The sequence below is a fragment of the Athene noctua genome, chromosome 1 (assembly GCF_965140245.1).
Source record: "Athene noctua chromosome 1, bAthNoc1.hap1.1, whole genome shotgun sequence".
Taxonomy (NCBI): Eukaryota; Metazoa; Chordata; class Aves; order Strigiformes; family Strigidae; genus Athene; species Athene noctua.
In genome coordinates, this window is record NC_134037.1 from 93,392,703 (window position 1) to 93,408,722 (window position 16,020).

General features: G+C 39.9%; 1 protein-coding gene across 7 annotated transcripts in view; it reads left to right on the forward strand.

Moving 5' to 3' along the window:
* The window catches only part of LTBP1 (latent transforming growth factor beta binding protein 1), a 226,182-nt gene that overhangs the window by 189,696 nt on the left and 20,466 nt on the right, over nucleotides 1–16,020 (forward strand). For all 7 annotated transcript variants that reach the window (XM_074896941.1, XM_074896937.1, XM_074896939.1 and 4 more), the window contains 4 exons: nucleotides 703–846; nucleotides 10,438–10,620; nucleotides 11,940–12,026; nucleotides 15,160–15,288. In XM_074896941.1, the coding sequence (XP_074753042.1) occupies nucleotides 703–846; nucleotides 10,438–10,620; nucleotides 11,940–12,026; nucleotides 15,160–15,288 (543 nt within the window). The remainder of the gene's footprint in view (nucleotides 1–702; nucleotides 847–10,437; nucleotides 10,621–11,939; nucleotides 12,027–15,159; nucleotides 15,289–16,020) is intronic.

The following is a 16,020-nucleotide window of genomic DNA, read 5'->3' on the forward strand; positions in this document are numbered from 1 at the left end:
TCTGTCATTTGTAGACAAAGTAGATTTTCAAATGTAAACTTTAGGAACTGAAAAGAGAGTAAAGTTAAGTGATCCTGACAGTATTTGGTAACCCTTTTTCAAACAGCAGACAACTCTCCCATCAAGGGTAGACTAGTTAGCAGGCATAGGGATTCCAAGTTAAAAATACATGGGGGTTTTTTGGGAGTGGAAATGTACAGCATTTGGCAGGGTCTCCCTGGGTGACCTGGGCATATTCCTTGTGGGTTCCAGAGCAGCCAGTGAGGCCATGCGTATGAGAGGCACATAGCGATGGTGGGGGTACGCATTTTGCTCCTTAAGTCAAATGAACTTTGATAATAAAGTTAAGAAAACAAATTAAATGAGCTTGAACCTTAAATCCCAAGAAGAGGGTACAAAGAAAAGCAAGTATTTAAAAACAAGAAGGAAACCCCTGAAAAAATGAAAGCCAATGTTCTGGTCTACAAGCAGCACCTAATAAGCATCAATAGTCTATAAACTGTACTGTGGCTTTCAGGAGCTTTTGCTTCAAAGGACTGACTACTTGTTTATGAATCCAGTTAGGTATTAGTGAGTTTTTAATCCTTCCCCAGAGATCACATCTGTAATCTGACAGATAATATTGGCACAGATATAGCAGATAAAAGAACCAACTGTTTGTAATGGATCTGAATTGATTTATGTTTTGGATTTTTTCCCCAGATGTGAATGAATGTGAAATGCTGAGTGGAGTATGTGGTGAAGCCCTCTGTGAAAATGTTGATGGTTCTTTCCTGTGCCTGTGCTCTGATGAAAACCAGGAGTATGATCCGATGACTGGACAGTGTCGCTTCCGTACCTCACCAGGTAAGACACCAGCAGATTTTTGCATGCCTGGCATGATTTTGACTGCATATGTAACCAATGGAAAGGTAAAGTTGGTTTAAATACTGATATTGCTTTAACTACAACAGAAAAATTTAAAACTTTGTCTTCTTAAAACTGTGTGCATGCAAAGAGGCATTTCTAGGATGGAATATGTTATTAGTGAATCATCAGCAATGAAAATAGAGCAGAAACACCTAGATTTTATATGTCAACAGACTTGGCAGTAATAATGAACAGTTACAGGAGTTAAGAGTAAACAATCTGTTGTTTGCTGTACTGGAACAATGAAATCTGATATGGAATCAAGACTATGGCCTGAATGACTTGAATTTTTTTACTTTATTTTCAAATTTTTACAAGGATCCACTCGTATGCTTGGACGATGTTTAAGGGAGCATATGATTAAAAACAGAATTTGTATATAGCAGTATCCTCTTAGCATTATCTAGCACTAACGTAAGTCCTCAGAAAAGGTAGCTGGGAAAGCAAAAAATCAAGCAACTGAATTGTCAGTCTCTCTGAGTGCCTTTTTGAGTCCCCTTGCTTGTTTTACTCCACCTTTCATCCTGTTTTTCCTAGTAGTCCACTCTACTGGATTTGTGAGGTTTTGTTAGGTGTTTTGGGTGTTACAAATATTACTGGAAAATTAAAAATTAGTTTAGAACTCTTAAACTTGCCTCCACATTTCTATATTGATCCAGTCTGGACAAAGGAACAAGCCCACAATAAGGAACAACAGAGTACAAGAAATGAAGGGATTTACTGGCACAGCTTTTTCTTCTTTCCCCTCCAGAATGAAAATCTTTATTTTTCTTTGTTGTACACTGCAGACTGATCTAGCTTCCAGAAAGCTTTAGAATAACTGTCTCTAGTGCCAGGATGCAGACTCAACAGCTCACAAGGCTGTGGCTCTTTTCTCCTGTCACTCATGGTCTTTCAGACTTGTAAACAAGGTTCAAATATCTGTGACCTAATTGCAACAAGTATTTAGATCACTGAATGTAGCAGTCAGCAGCACTCAAGAAGTTGCCTGTGAAATATCATTAACAGCTGAGTGACAAAATGAAACCTTTGCAAAATCTTGTGAGAAAGGTTCAGGCTCACAGGAGCTTTTTTTAGGAAGGAGAAATTAAAAAAATTAAGATAGCTGAGGCAGCAGAGCAATGCACAGTGGTACTATCCCCATTCCCGTTTGCAAGGACAAATTCTGCAGTACCTTTCCACCATGAAGCAGATTAGCTTTAACACCCAATGATGATAACTTGAAGTAGCAGCATTTAAAATTCTTCCATTAATTTATAGAACTGTGTTTAAATCACATTATCAAGATTTGCAGGAGATGCAAATGCCATCTTCATTTTGGTACTATGAGGAGTTAGTACTTGGAAGGATTCAGTTGTTGCAACAAAACCAAAACTAAAGAAATTAGCAGAGGATCTGAGCCCATGTAAAAAGAAGTGAAGTCCAAGGAGCATTCAAGGGCATACCACAATGTCACTGTGGGGAGGGAAGATATGAAAAACACAGTGTGACTGACTGTACTGTCAACAGATGAATACTGTCAGTAATAACTCCATTTTGTTGTCACCAGTGAACATAGCTTTACTGTGATCAGTTTGGAAAGAAGCCATTCTGCTTTTCCCTCCAGCCTTCATTGGGCCCTAAGAAAACATGTGCTTCACCTTTGTCTCTTATCTGATAATGTCATCAAGGACAAATATCTCACATAGGAGACCAGAAGACATATACAAATTAGGTCCCAGTGAGAATGTACTTTGCACCATATTCTCTTAAACTAGAATAGGGAAAAGTGGCAGTGCTAGGAGCAGAAATCTTGCTATTCATTCTCTTACTTTTCTTTCAAAGTAAAAGGAGGAAAGTACTGTTGTTAGTTCTTAAAAAGGATTCTTGCTTTCCTTCAGCCTTGCTGGTGTTTTTTTCTCTTATCAGTTGGCTTCTGTTTCTCAGGACCTCAGAGACTGACCAGTCAAGTGGTGACACTGCCCCATGTAGGGCAACCACAAAGGAGGGGCTGGTGGGGAGTGTGAAGCTCAAGGTCAGCCTTGGCTGCAGTGACCACGAAATGGTGGAGTTGAAGATCCTTAGGGCAGCAAGGAGGGCACACAGCAAGCTCGCTACCCTGGACTTCAGGAGAGCAGACTTTGGCCTCTTCAGGGATCTGCTTGGCAGAGTAGCATGGGATAAAGCCCTGGAGGGAAGAGGAGCCCAAGAAAGATGATTAATATTCAAGGATCACCTCCTCCACGCTCAGGAGCAATGCATCCCAACAAAGTGGACATCAGGCAAAAACTCCAGCAGGCCTGCATGGATGAACAAGGAGCTCCTGGACAAACTCAAACACAAAAAGGAAGCCTACAGAGTGTGGAAGCAAGGACAGGTATCCTGGGAGGAACACAGAGAAATTGTTTGAGCAGCCAGGGATCAGGTTAGGAAAGCCAAAGCCCTGGCAGAATTAAATCTGTCCAGGGGTGTCAAGGGCAACAAGAAAAGCTTCTATAGGTATGTCAGTGATTAAAGGAAGACTAGGGAAAATGTGAGTCCCCTCTGGAAGGACAAAGGTTACCCAGGATATGGAGAAGGCTGAGGGACTCATGAATTTTTGCCTCAGTCTTCACTAGCAAGTTCTCCAGCCACACCACCCAAGTCACAGAAGGCAAAGACAGGGACTGGAGGAATGAAGAACTGCCCACTGTAGGAGAAGATCAGATTCAAGACCATCTAAGGAACCTGAAGGTGCACAAGTCCATGGGACTTGATGAGATGCACCTGTGGATCCTGAGGGAACTGGCGGATGAAGTGGCTAAACCACTGTCCATCATATTTGAGAAGTCGTGGCAGTCTGGTGAAGTTCCCGCTGACTGGAAAAGGGGAAACATAATCCCCATTTTTAAAAAGTGAAACAAGGAACCCGGGGAACCACAGGCCAGTCAGTCTCGCCTCTGTGCCTGGCAAGATCATGGAGCAGATCCTCCTGGAAATTATGCTAGCGTGTATGGAACACAAGGAGGTGATTGGTGACAGCCAACATGGCTTCACTAAGGGCAAATGGTGCCTGACAAATTTGGTGGCTTGTACGATGGGGTTACAGTGTTTGTGGAGAAGGGAAGAGCAACTGACGTCATCTATCTGGACTTGTCAAATGCTTTGCACATTGTCCTGCATGACATCCTTGTCTCTAAATTGGAGACATAGAATGGATGTCATCCAGAGGCACCTTGATAGGCTTGAGAGGTGGACCCATGCAAACCCCATGAAGTTCAAGGCGAAGTGCAAGGTCCTGCACATGGGTCGGGGCAATCCCAAGCACAAATATAGGCTGGGCGATGAGAGCAGCCCTGCGGAGAAGGACTTGGGGGTATTAGTGGATAGTAAACTGACTATGAGACAGCAATGTGCACTCGCAGACCAGAAAGCCAACTGTATCCTGGGCTGCATCAAGAGAAGTGTGGGCAGCAGGTCGGGGGACGTGATTCTCCCCCTCTACTCTGCTCTTGTGAGACACCACCTGGAGCTCTGGGGCCACCAGCATAAGAAGGACATGGACCTGCTCGAGGATATTCAGAGGAGGCCACGAAGATGATCAAGGGGCTGGAGCAACTCCCCTGTGGGGACAGGCTGAGGGAGTTGAGGTTGTTCAGCCCAGAGAAGAGAAGGCTTTGGGGACACCTTATAGTGGCCTTCCAGTACCTAAAGAGGGGCTGCAGGAAAGGTGAGGAGGGACTCTTTATCAGGGAGTGTAGTGATAGGATAAGGGGTAATGGTTTTAAACTGAAAGAAGGTAGATTTAGGTTAGATATAAGGAAGCAATTCTTTACTGTGAGGGTGGTGAGACACTGGAACAGGTTGCCCAGAGAGGCTGTGGCTGCCCCCTCCCTGGCAGTGTTCAAGGCCAGGCTGGACGGGGCTTTGAGCAACCTGGGCTAGTGGAAGGTGTCCCTGCCCATGGCAGGGGGGCTGGAACTAGATGATCTTTAAGGGCCCTTCCAACCCAAAACATTCCATGAGTCTATGATATACCTCTGGATTTGACATTTCAGGAGCTGACAATGCACACTTCATTCTTCTACATCTGCTCACTTTGCTCATTCCTATTTTGTTCTGGGAACCAGTGGGTGGTCCTTGTGCAGCTGTTAACTGAAAAGGGAACAAAACCAGTCTTTTTCTCCCCACTTGTAAGTGGCATAAACCTCACGTGCTCACTGCAGGAAATAACAACCATGTTGGTTTGCCCAACAATAAGTACTTCATCCTCCCCTGAGACCAGCTGCAGCACGATCATACAGGAGTAGCATGCTGTCTCCCTGCAAAGAGCAATGGAATAGCCACACATCCTCTGGCTTTGATAAGCCACATACTCAAGTCAGACGTGGTGCTTGGAGAGCTCCTGCAGTGCATGTGGACATCAACTGTCAGTATTACCTTGCATCATGCCTTCTTTCAGAAGGGAAGAATTTAATCTGCATCATCCTCTTGCACTTACTTATAGTTCAGTGTAGTTTACTTAGCTTTTGCTTGTTTCACATTTTGTATTTTTGTGCATAAAAGAATGTTAGTCCACCTTATATCAAGTGCAAATAGGTAAAGATTGTTCAAATGCTACTTTAATTTGGGAACTTTTTTGCATGTGGTTAAAGGCTGTTAGCTTAGTGGAATGCTGTGTTCACACTTCTCTTTACTTGCCATTAGGGCTCTTGAGACTTCCTTCTATTTAGATTTCACTTGGTGGAAATTCATCTATTGTTAGCTGTGTCCTGAAACAATCCCCTTAGTGTATGTATCAGGAATTCTAGCCCATATTTGGTAACAAACTGAAAAAAAAAAAAAAATTCTGCAAGGCTTGATTGTCTTATTCCCTTCCTCTCTGCCCTGCTGTTCACGAAATGTAGCAAATGCTTCAGAAGGAAGAAAAGATAAAGGAGGAAAGAACTCTCTTAGATGAAACTTCATTGTTATACATCTTCGTACCTAAGAGAGGAAAAAAAATGCCTGGTTTGGCTTAAAGTCTCATTTATTCTTTTAACAAGGTATATAAAGCCATTTATGATTAATTTCTAGCAAGTACCAGCCTGAATGCAGTTTGAGTAATACTCCATATTAACGTGTTTTTAATTATTCCTACATAAGAAAATACATGTTCTAGTATGCATCTAAATTACTAATTATGCTAATATATTAGTAATGTATCGCATTGCACTGAACCCAGAAGCTATAAAGGATAGCATATATTTGAGGATTATAATAGGTATGATTTAAAAGGAGAATTGCCAGCAGAAGTGTGTGTATAAACCCATCAGCAGGAGTCTGGCCTACATATACAAAGGTAAGTAGGATCTCAAGTTTGAGTTATAGCTCAGCCAGTAAAAAGAATTCCTGTGACAGAACTCCACAAAGGTACCAGGGCCCACTTAGGTACCTACAGATAATTTAGACGTTGCTTTCTCCAGGTTACATGAAATGTGACTAGTTATTTATGGCAGGAATTAACAGTGATTACAGTAGGATTTATAGGTAAAAATCACAGTTCTGATGTCCAAACATGAGTCCCTCCTAGACTGATTTGTATTAAAACAAAATGGAAGCTCCCCTGCACCTAACCAACCACCAGCACAAAAAATTTGAGGCTGCCAAGTAACAGTTTATAAATCTGATCCAAAAGCTTCCTCAAGGCTAGAAATATGATGCCCAAGTACAAATTCGAAATTTCCTAAACTTTAAGGGCTTTTTAAATGTTAAGACTTGAAAGGAAACTCTTTATATTTGTATTAATTTTTTAATGGCAATATGTGCATGGTTTTCTAATGTAAATAATGATCTGAATTTCAGTCATCTATGAACATAGTCTTAGATATTGTCCTGGTTCAGCTAGGATAGGGTTAAGTTTCCCCAGCAGTGGGGAGGGAGCTCTAACTGGGTTATTTGATTCCATGCTGATGTTAGATCAAAGCGCCCAAGCACGGGAACAGTTTCTGTGTTGCTTTTGTCCCTGAGGGTACCCATGACAGGGCTGCTCTATCCTGTTGATATATCTCTGTACATCTTTTGTCCTGTTTACTGCTATTACTGCTTATTGTTATTGCTATTGTTGTTGTTCAGTTTATTATTTGTTACACTGTTGTATTAAATTTTTCCTTATCTCAACCCTGGGGTTTGTATCTCACTCCCTGCCCTGTCTGGTCTGGGGATGGGGGAGGGACAACAGCAGTGTGGTCTCTGGTCCTGGCAGGGCCTAAATCACCACAGATATCATTTTTAAATATGCATCACTTGCAGTGATCCCTCAATTGTACATATGCACATATATGCATACACACTGCGCACACACGTTAGGTGTTGTAGCTTGCCAGATGTTGAGCCAATTGAGAAATCTAAACAAGTACACCCTGATGATAGGCACATACCAATATATTTTTACTGTCTTTTTGAAAATCAGGTTCTGATAGTATGCGTTACTCAAACTGTTTGCTCAGAGTCACTGGAGTCTTTGCTGAGGTTTTAGAAGACATGAACTTGTAATGATGATTTTTCACTTTAGCAACCACCTTACTGATGCCACCTGTAAATAATAGGCGTCAGTACACAGTACAGTATTTAAGATCTCATTGGTTCTGTATGTTTTGGGTTTTTCAGATCACAGTTATTAAAAGGCCACTATTTAGGCAAATATTTAAGTGTACGCTCAAGTCTAAGCATATGCTAATATCATGGTTATGCACTGAATCCTATATTACTAATGCATATTTTTGCATCAAACGCATGCTGAAGCATATTGTTGGATTAAGGTTACACTAAGGTATATAAATATATCTCTAATACTTCAGAGTTCAGTCTAGTAGCAGAATCTCTCTTGTAGGCAGTTAAATAGAACAGTCGTATCCACGACCTGATAAAGTTATATTCCTTTACTGGTGAGCCTTAAGTAGAGATATGTTTTACATTTTCTGACAACAAAAAATCTGAAACAACGATACAAAAAAGTAAGTATCCATTTCCCATCATATTTTGTCAGCATATCTAGTGAAACCACTTTCAAAAACAACGTTTACTAAATGGTTAATAATACATGACAGAGAAATTATAAGTAGACACAGACTGGTCTTGGGTTTTTTTTCAAAAAAAAAGGGAGATTTGTGTCTCATTTGCTTTCCAAACATTCATGACGCCTGCTTGACTAACCCTCAGTCACAGCTGTGTAAACAACAGACTTTCAAGCTGCTGAACAGATAATGGGAGGAGAAACCAACACATCATATGTAAAATTGGAATAAACAATGACATGATGAGACTGTCTCCCCTTCCTCCTGGGGCAGCTTCTGGTCTTTCTCTGGTAAACAGCATGAAGACTGCCATGCTTTTTCTCCTGTTGAAGATTTGGCTTTGTTTCAGTTAGATGGCAAATGGCCAACGAAAATGTATAATTTGGTGGCTAAAATACTGCTCTCTCACCTTGGAATAACAGATTTAGTTCAGTTGTGTTTCTGTGACATGATAGTCTTAACATAGTTCCTATTGGATAGCAACTGATACCACAAAACCACCGCACTTTATTAAATTCAGTACATTATGGAAAATTGTAATTATCTGATGGGGGGAGACTACAGGCTAAACTAACAAATATTAAATAAACACTCAGCTGGGTGTTTCCTTTAATGTACAACTTGGTTATATTGGTGGGGCAGCAAAGGAAAGTTTGCTTTTAGGTAGCAACATTGTACTAAATTTTAATAGAGGTGTCTGCCAGCCCTTCAACCTCCCAAAACAGAAACTGTCACTTTTCTGAGGAAAACAGAAATAAATCCAATTGTCCATTTGGAATTAGAAGCCAAAAGAACTATTACATTCATACTATTGAAGTGCGGTAATAGGCAATCCATACTGGTATTTTAAAACCCGCTTTTCTCAAAATGAATTTAGTATTTGTATGCTCTAGAAGTTGCCTTGCCCCACCTGCTTGGGGGAGTATGGGTGGGCAAGGATAACAGGCTTGAGTTAGCAAGAGCTGCAGTTCATTTAATTCCTTCAGCATTTGTTGGACAATCACTGTCTTCAAGCTCCCACGTCACAGCCATTATTTTTTAAGTAGATGAAATTAGAAGAAAGTCCTTCCTGTAACTGTCATAAAGAGGCTGAGGTGGACAGATGAGGTGATCAAGTGAATTTGGCTCTCCCAGCTATACCAGTACTTTTAAGTGGGTGAGCCTTAAGCTGTTCCTTAAAAAGAACTGCAAGGCAAACAAAGGTAGTTTATACACCACACCACAACTCTTTGGGTCTTGCTAATCTTGTAGCATTTTGAAATGCGCTGTCACTCAGGTATAAAATAAGGTTTTGATTCCTGCCTGGACACATGCATTAGTTGAGAAATGTCTCATGCTTCGCATATAGTGCAAGAGCCTGCGTAGAAATGAATGAAATGTCAATGGAAAATCAGCCAACACGCAATAATTTTTAGTAGGTTTTTGTGAATTAAACGTTTGTTAAGTGCTAAGCATAAAGAATTTCCCAAGGAATTAAACTAATCACCTCAAGATATATCTATCTTAAGTTCCCAAACAAAGTTTTGGGTTTGATTAATAAATGTGAGCGTTTGTAATTTTAGAACTCAGTTACTTTATGGATGGCCTATGAAAAGTTTCTCGTGTTGATGAAGTGTGAATAACAGTTTTATGTGATAGTTCCCACTTCTGAGCTCTTGATGAGAAGTTTTGTGGAAGTGCAAGGTGAGATAGACAGAGTTCTGCAAACGTAGAAGCTTTAGCTAGGTATTTCTTTTCACACTTGCTTCTTGGTGTACTTTAGGAGTGCTTTGCTTTAGAAAGGTCTTTGACTATTAATAGGGTTTTTTATTGGGTCTGTGGGAGAGACTTATTTTGCTTCCAGTCCTTATAAATATGTGAGAGGACGCACTCAACTGCTAAAGGCAGAAAATCTGACTTCTTGGCTGGATGCCTATTTCATACTAAAGCACAGAGTCAGTTAACTTGACATCGGCATTATATTCCTCTGCTTACTGTGGAGTCAGTCACTTTTTCAAAAATCACAAAGGGCCTTGTATTCAAATGTGGAACATGCTTTTTTCCCAGTGAAATTAAAAGGGGCTGGAAATGTTCACTCTTTTGAAAATCAGGCCTTTTCATTCTGTGCCTTAGCTTCTTTATCTGTAAAATGAGGTTGTAATGTTTGCTCACCTCTGTGAACATATGTGAAACGCACTGTGTCAGTAGCTGGGCAGTGTGGTTAGATAGCTGAGCCTGACAGCAGGTAGTTCATGCATTGCTTAATATGAAGGCAGTGCAAATGTGAAGAATCCCTTTGTGGCCATGTTGAAGAACATATCTGAAAAATTCAGAGGAAGGTTATCAACTTTCATCATTCTTCCTAAGAACAAAAATGTTAAACCAAAATTTATACTTAACCATTTTCTTCCCCTGCTTGACAATGCTGCTCTTCACTGTGGTGAAATTGAGGTACCGTGGCTCTTTTGATCCTCCTGTAAAATGGATTCACTTCCTGTGTTATCTTACGTGATTTATGGGGTTTTTTTGCCTTTAGAATTACCAGTAGAAGCTGATCAACAAGAAGATGGAAAGAAGGAATGCTACTACAATCTGAACGACGCTAATTTCTGTGACAATGTGCTTACGTCCAATGTAACCAAACAAGAATGCTGCTGTACCTTGGGTGCTGGCTGGGGTGATAACTGTGAAATCTTCCCATGCCCTGTCTTTGGAACTGGTAAGAGGATGCCTTCTGTCCCTCTGCAATCTTTTGAAGTATTGTGTTTATGTTAACAGTAGTGCGCTTTACCTTCAGAGAAGGCTTGCCCGTTAAATCCCATATTCTGTAGTATTTACTCATGACTTATCCATGGGAGACTTCCACAGAGGAAAAGTTAATAGGAGTAATTCACACCTGATGTAAATCCATTGGCTTCACTGCAGTTACACTAGGGATAAAAACAGCCTGTTACTGAACAGCATTATCTCCAACTGATTTTAAACAAAGATGGATTATCACAGAAGCTTCTTCCAGATGCTATGGTGACATGTTAGATTTTTCCCACAAGCTGGAAAATAAAAGTAAGCATTGCAGTGGTTTTGGGTCTGCAGCTATTCTTTGCAATGTTTTTCTACAGCACTATGAATTACTGATATATATTATGATATTAGTTTTACATTTTGCTACTTACTGAACAATTCGGTTAATCATGTTGTCTGCAGACCGTTGTTTAACCTCCAAATATGAAATTAGAAAAACAGAGCCATATGATATTTGTCACAAATACTGAAAACAGTACTTGAAACATAAACAGTGATGGCTGAAATTCAGAATCCAGCTGGAAAAAATCACCTAAGAGAGAACATGTGTAAACTTTTTGCGATTAAACATTAAAGATTACTTTTCACACAAATGTATCATCGTGGTTAATTCCTATTTTAACTATACTTTAGAATCAGTGAAACTGAAATTAAATGCGTTACAAACAGAGCCTCTCTGCTTGGATAGGTTTATTTGATTCTGTATAGTCTCCAAGACACTTTAAATAATTTCCCTCTGTAATCCACACCATGTTCTCCTGTTGCAGTCAATTAGCTTTTTTTCCTGTATAAGGACTGAAGAATGTGGACAGGGGTTTGTATCTCAGTTGGGGTACGTCTAGATTGCAGCTTGCAGTATAGCTCAGAGAGGCCCATGCTAGCTTTAATTAAGATAATTTGGCTACTGGTATTGTTTAAACTGCAGCTCATGAAACCCAGTAAGGACTACATTCTCCTGCCAAAGAGCAAGAGAAATTAGTTTGCATGGAGCTCTGTGGTGCCATGGGTACCCTAACTGGGTTTTTCAAGTCTAGCTCTGCAATCTGAGAGCAGGGGAAAGTCGGGCTGTAATGTCAGCATCCCCCATTTAGCTAAAGGTGTGCAAGATTGCCTGATAGATATGAATAAGGCAAAACATCACCTCAGATTTCTCAAAATACCCTGAAACACATATGTAACACATACATATGTGAATAACTTTTTCTTAATGACACAATTTTTTTCTCTCTCTCCTAGCTGAATTTACTGATTTGTGTCCTGAAGGAAAAGGTTTCATTCCCTCTGGAGAATCATCTTATGGGCTTCTTGCTCAGAATTACAAAGGTCAGCACTTACTTGTATTCAGTTTAATTATTTCAGAAGTTCTGGTAGTTGATTGTGTAGAAATGTGAGCCAGCAATGTAAACGTACTAATTCAAATTTTATTAGATGAAAAAAACAGCTTGTGATATGAAACATTACTGAAAAATCATCATTTGACAGATTGTTAAGAATGTCAATTATACAGTCTCTGTAATATTCTGGTTTAATTTATACTAAGTGCTATATACTGTGAGAGTAGGTGCGGAGACCACAAACCTCAAATACCCACAAATGAAATACGAAGCCACCTTCAATTTGTAAGTAAGTGTATGGGGTGTTGGGAGAGACAAGAAAAGTTCTGTTAAATATTAGATCTACAAGTGAGAATTAATATAAAAACTGAAGAGAAATTCAGCAATGGTATTTTAATTACAGAACTTAATGAAATAATTATTGAACAAAAGATGGTAGAGAAATATGAGTGACAGGAGTTGGTGGGTGTGGGCGGGAGGGAGTTGATCACTTAGAAGGAAGAGTGAGATCAGTGAAATTCCTTTTCAAGTTTCAGAAGTAGTCATCAATATTAATAATTTGTGAAATTAATTTTCCTTGGCATAAACACACTGTATTTGTCTTAGGTGAAATGAAGTCAATGTATTATCTTAGGGTCACATAGCAGCTACAGGATCTTCAGCAAGGCACAAATTTCATATATTAGTTCCTATTGGAATTGCTGTTTTGCAAGTCAAGAACTAAATGTACAAAGTACTGTGTGTTTGTATCACATAAAAATGCAGTAAAATTTACTATTTTTGTAAAGACTTTAATAGAGGCATAGTATCACATGGTTGATAGGTAAAAATTTCTTAGAGTTGCTTCTAGGTAAATCACTAATCTGTCAGACCTAATTCTGAGAGATTATAAAAATTGGTGGGACTCGAAAGATTTCTGGGTTTTTTCCGAACTATTGTTATGTGTACTTTTTCAAATTATCTTTCTGCATTGAGTAGGACACTACAAGGTCAGTTTTCCTATCAAGTTAGTGAGTAAATCATGGATGAGTTCAGTTCTCTGTCCTACTAATATTTTTTGGTGTTATCCTTAGCAGGTGTTTCTTTGTACCAGTAAAGTGCATGGGACATGGAAAAGATACTAAAGGTTAAAAGGCACTAATACCCAGATTCATTTAAACAAATTTCATTTAAACTAATTTACACGGGGTAACTCATGTAAGGCCTCCATTCTCTGGAGGTGTTGCTTTGTCCACCAACTTGGAGTAAAGAACAAAGTGCCTGGGGATGAATCCAGACCTGAGACTGATGGTAGCAGGGACCAGTGTTGGACAGACTGGCAATTTGCATCTAGATGAGTCAGAACACTGTCACTGAGTTCATCTTACAGGACCTAATACTTTTCTAAGAGTATTTTTGTTCAGAGATTATTTAAGCATGTTATCTTTGAAGATCTAAGATTTCTGTATATCTTGGCGATGTAGATTTGAGACATGCTGTGTGTACAGTACATCCAAATGCGTCTCAGAGTAAATCTGCGTTGGTTTTGTGCTACCTCCGGGTTGATGGTATCTCTAGCTGCCATAAATGCTGAAGTGTGGAAGCAGTTCGTCTGGAAACATCTTCCACAAATCCTTGCATTAATAAGACTTTTTCTGTCTTCAGCAAGTTTATTTTGTAATAACCTTAGGAATGGCACAAAAGACAAACAATAAATGGCTAAGTACTTTCAGTAATGTGATCTTTCTCTGTTACATGAACTTTTATGTTCCTGTTGCTTTTGTGCACAAGCTTCTGCTTTTAGAAGCAACTCCTGTTTTCTTAATTGGAATTATCTGTTAGAAACAAATATACTCAGCCTTCCTTGACTCTACTCCCAGGCTTTCACATTTTGCCTCAGACACAAATCCATGTTCCACAGGAAAAAGACAGACATGTACATGATGTTCTATATTAATCTTTGCATTGTTCTTGCTGCTAAACAGTCAACCTTTAAAATATTTAATGTTTGAAGCAACTTAGTGGCTGTAAGAGTGTCTGTAAAAATGAATAGCTTTATAGCACTTTCAGCTCTTCTGGAAACAGCATATGAATAATTCACCTTTAAAACTGATGTACAGCTGGAAATGACAGCTTTGGGCTAAAATCTGTGTTGCACCAGAGTAAATGGGGGGAGTAGATCTATAGAAAACAGTGGATTAAGACAGTTGGTATTGTGAGGAGAATCACCTACTTTACATTGTGCTTTTTATTGCCATTTTTAATACCAGCCTAGCTTTAACAGACTATTCTAGGTAGGTCTAGAAAATGAAAAGTAGGTTGGAAAAAAAGAAGTGAATGGAATTCCAACAGTAACAAATACATAAATGAAAGACTAGGGAAAAAATGTGTACAACTGTGAAAAGCTGTATATGAGCCGGCATATGTTTTCCATGAAACCTCCCTGAAAACATTTAGCCTCATTCGAAAGTGTGGTAGATTCTCTTTGTCAGCTGTCACTAGGTCTATAGTAGTTGCAGCCTTATGTTTACCAACAGACACAATTGTTCCTGTGTGGTGGGAAGTCTCCACAGAAGTTGTGCACACAGCTTTGAAAAACAAAGTCACAAGCAGTGTGGATATGAAAATTGCCTACCATGCACAGCATCAAAGTTATCAAAGTGTATGGAGAGAGGAGAGTACTCACAAAGTCCATCCATAAGCCTAACTGCTTAGTTTTGTAATTAGATGGTGTAATTAAATTAGATCCATGGTGGGAATCCCTTGGGTTGAGCAAATTATACTGGAAGATACAGGCCTTATTCTTGATCTGTTTTGCTTGGAGCTAAGAGCAGTGTGATATCAAAGGGAAGAAGGGGGAGATGCAGATTCTTCCAGTCTCTGTGTGCCACAGGACACTCTGACAAGGGAAAGGGAAAGTCATGGTCCACCAGTTCTGCCTTTCCCATTCTGGCTACCAGCACACCATAGCCTCTTCCATGCCATTTTTTTTTTTTTTCCCCGCGGATATCTGTGTTCCTGGGGCCCTCTGCCTAAAGTGACATTTGCTTGCACAGAGAAGTGTATAGGCTTTATCCCATCTTGCTGCTCTGTGTGGCCTCATAATACTTACGGTAACACAGCCTTTAATGTTTTCTCCCCAGATGCTGATGAATGCCAACTCTTTGGACAAGAAATCTGTAAAAATGGCTTCTGTTTGAATACGCAGCCAGGTTATGAATGCTACTGCAAACAAGGCACATACTATGACCCTGTTAAGCTCCAGTGCTTTGGTAAGTTTATTTAAAGTGGTCTTGTCACTATAATGGTATGCAGATAGGTAAAACAAGCAGACTCATACGGCAGGATTCCCATCAGAACTACAGCATTCCCAACAAAGGGGGGAACACTGCACCTCCGAACTCCTGTAGCAGCTTTTTAAGCACCTCTCATTTCCCTTCCCTTCTGCTTGGCTGGGCAGCAATTCTGGCTGACATGGCGATGGCACATAGATCCAGGTTTGCTTTATTTACTTCCTTTTTCAGCAAATTTCTCCCAGGAGTTTGCATCTCCAAAACAGCCCCTTTGAGTGCATAGTCTAGAGCTGGTACCAGCCTTTTTGCAGGCAGCACAAAGTGATCGGAGGTGGCTCCCTCCTTACATGCACACTGCTGCTTCACTCTGCCAAGGTACAATTTAGCCTTCTGTTCTTTATGTATGGAGTGGGCAGTGAAAGCCTGTATGTTGAAGTTCACCTTTCATTTGGTAAGTGTGCTGGTTTTACTATAGTAAACCAAATTATGCAGATTTTATTTTGCCAAGAGCAGATATTTTCCACAAGGAGTTCATATGCAATGTGAAATTACAGTTCAGGTCATTGATAAGCCCATTTTATTCTGTACCACCTTGTTCTCCTTTGGTTCTGGTATCCAACTGAAAATCACTCATAACCATAGCCCTGGATTTTGCTTTGTAATCAGAAAACCACGTATAATGTGCAGAATACCATAATGAAAGGAAGTTTT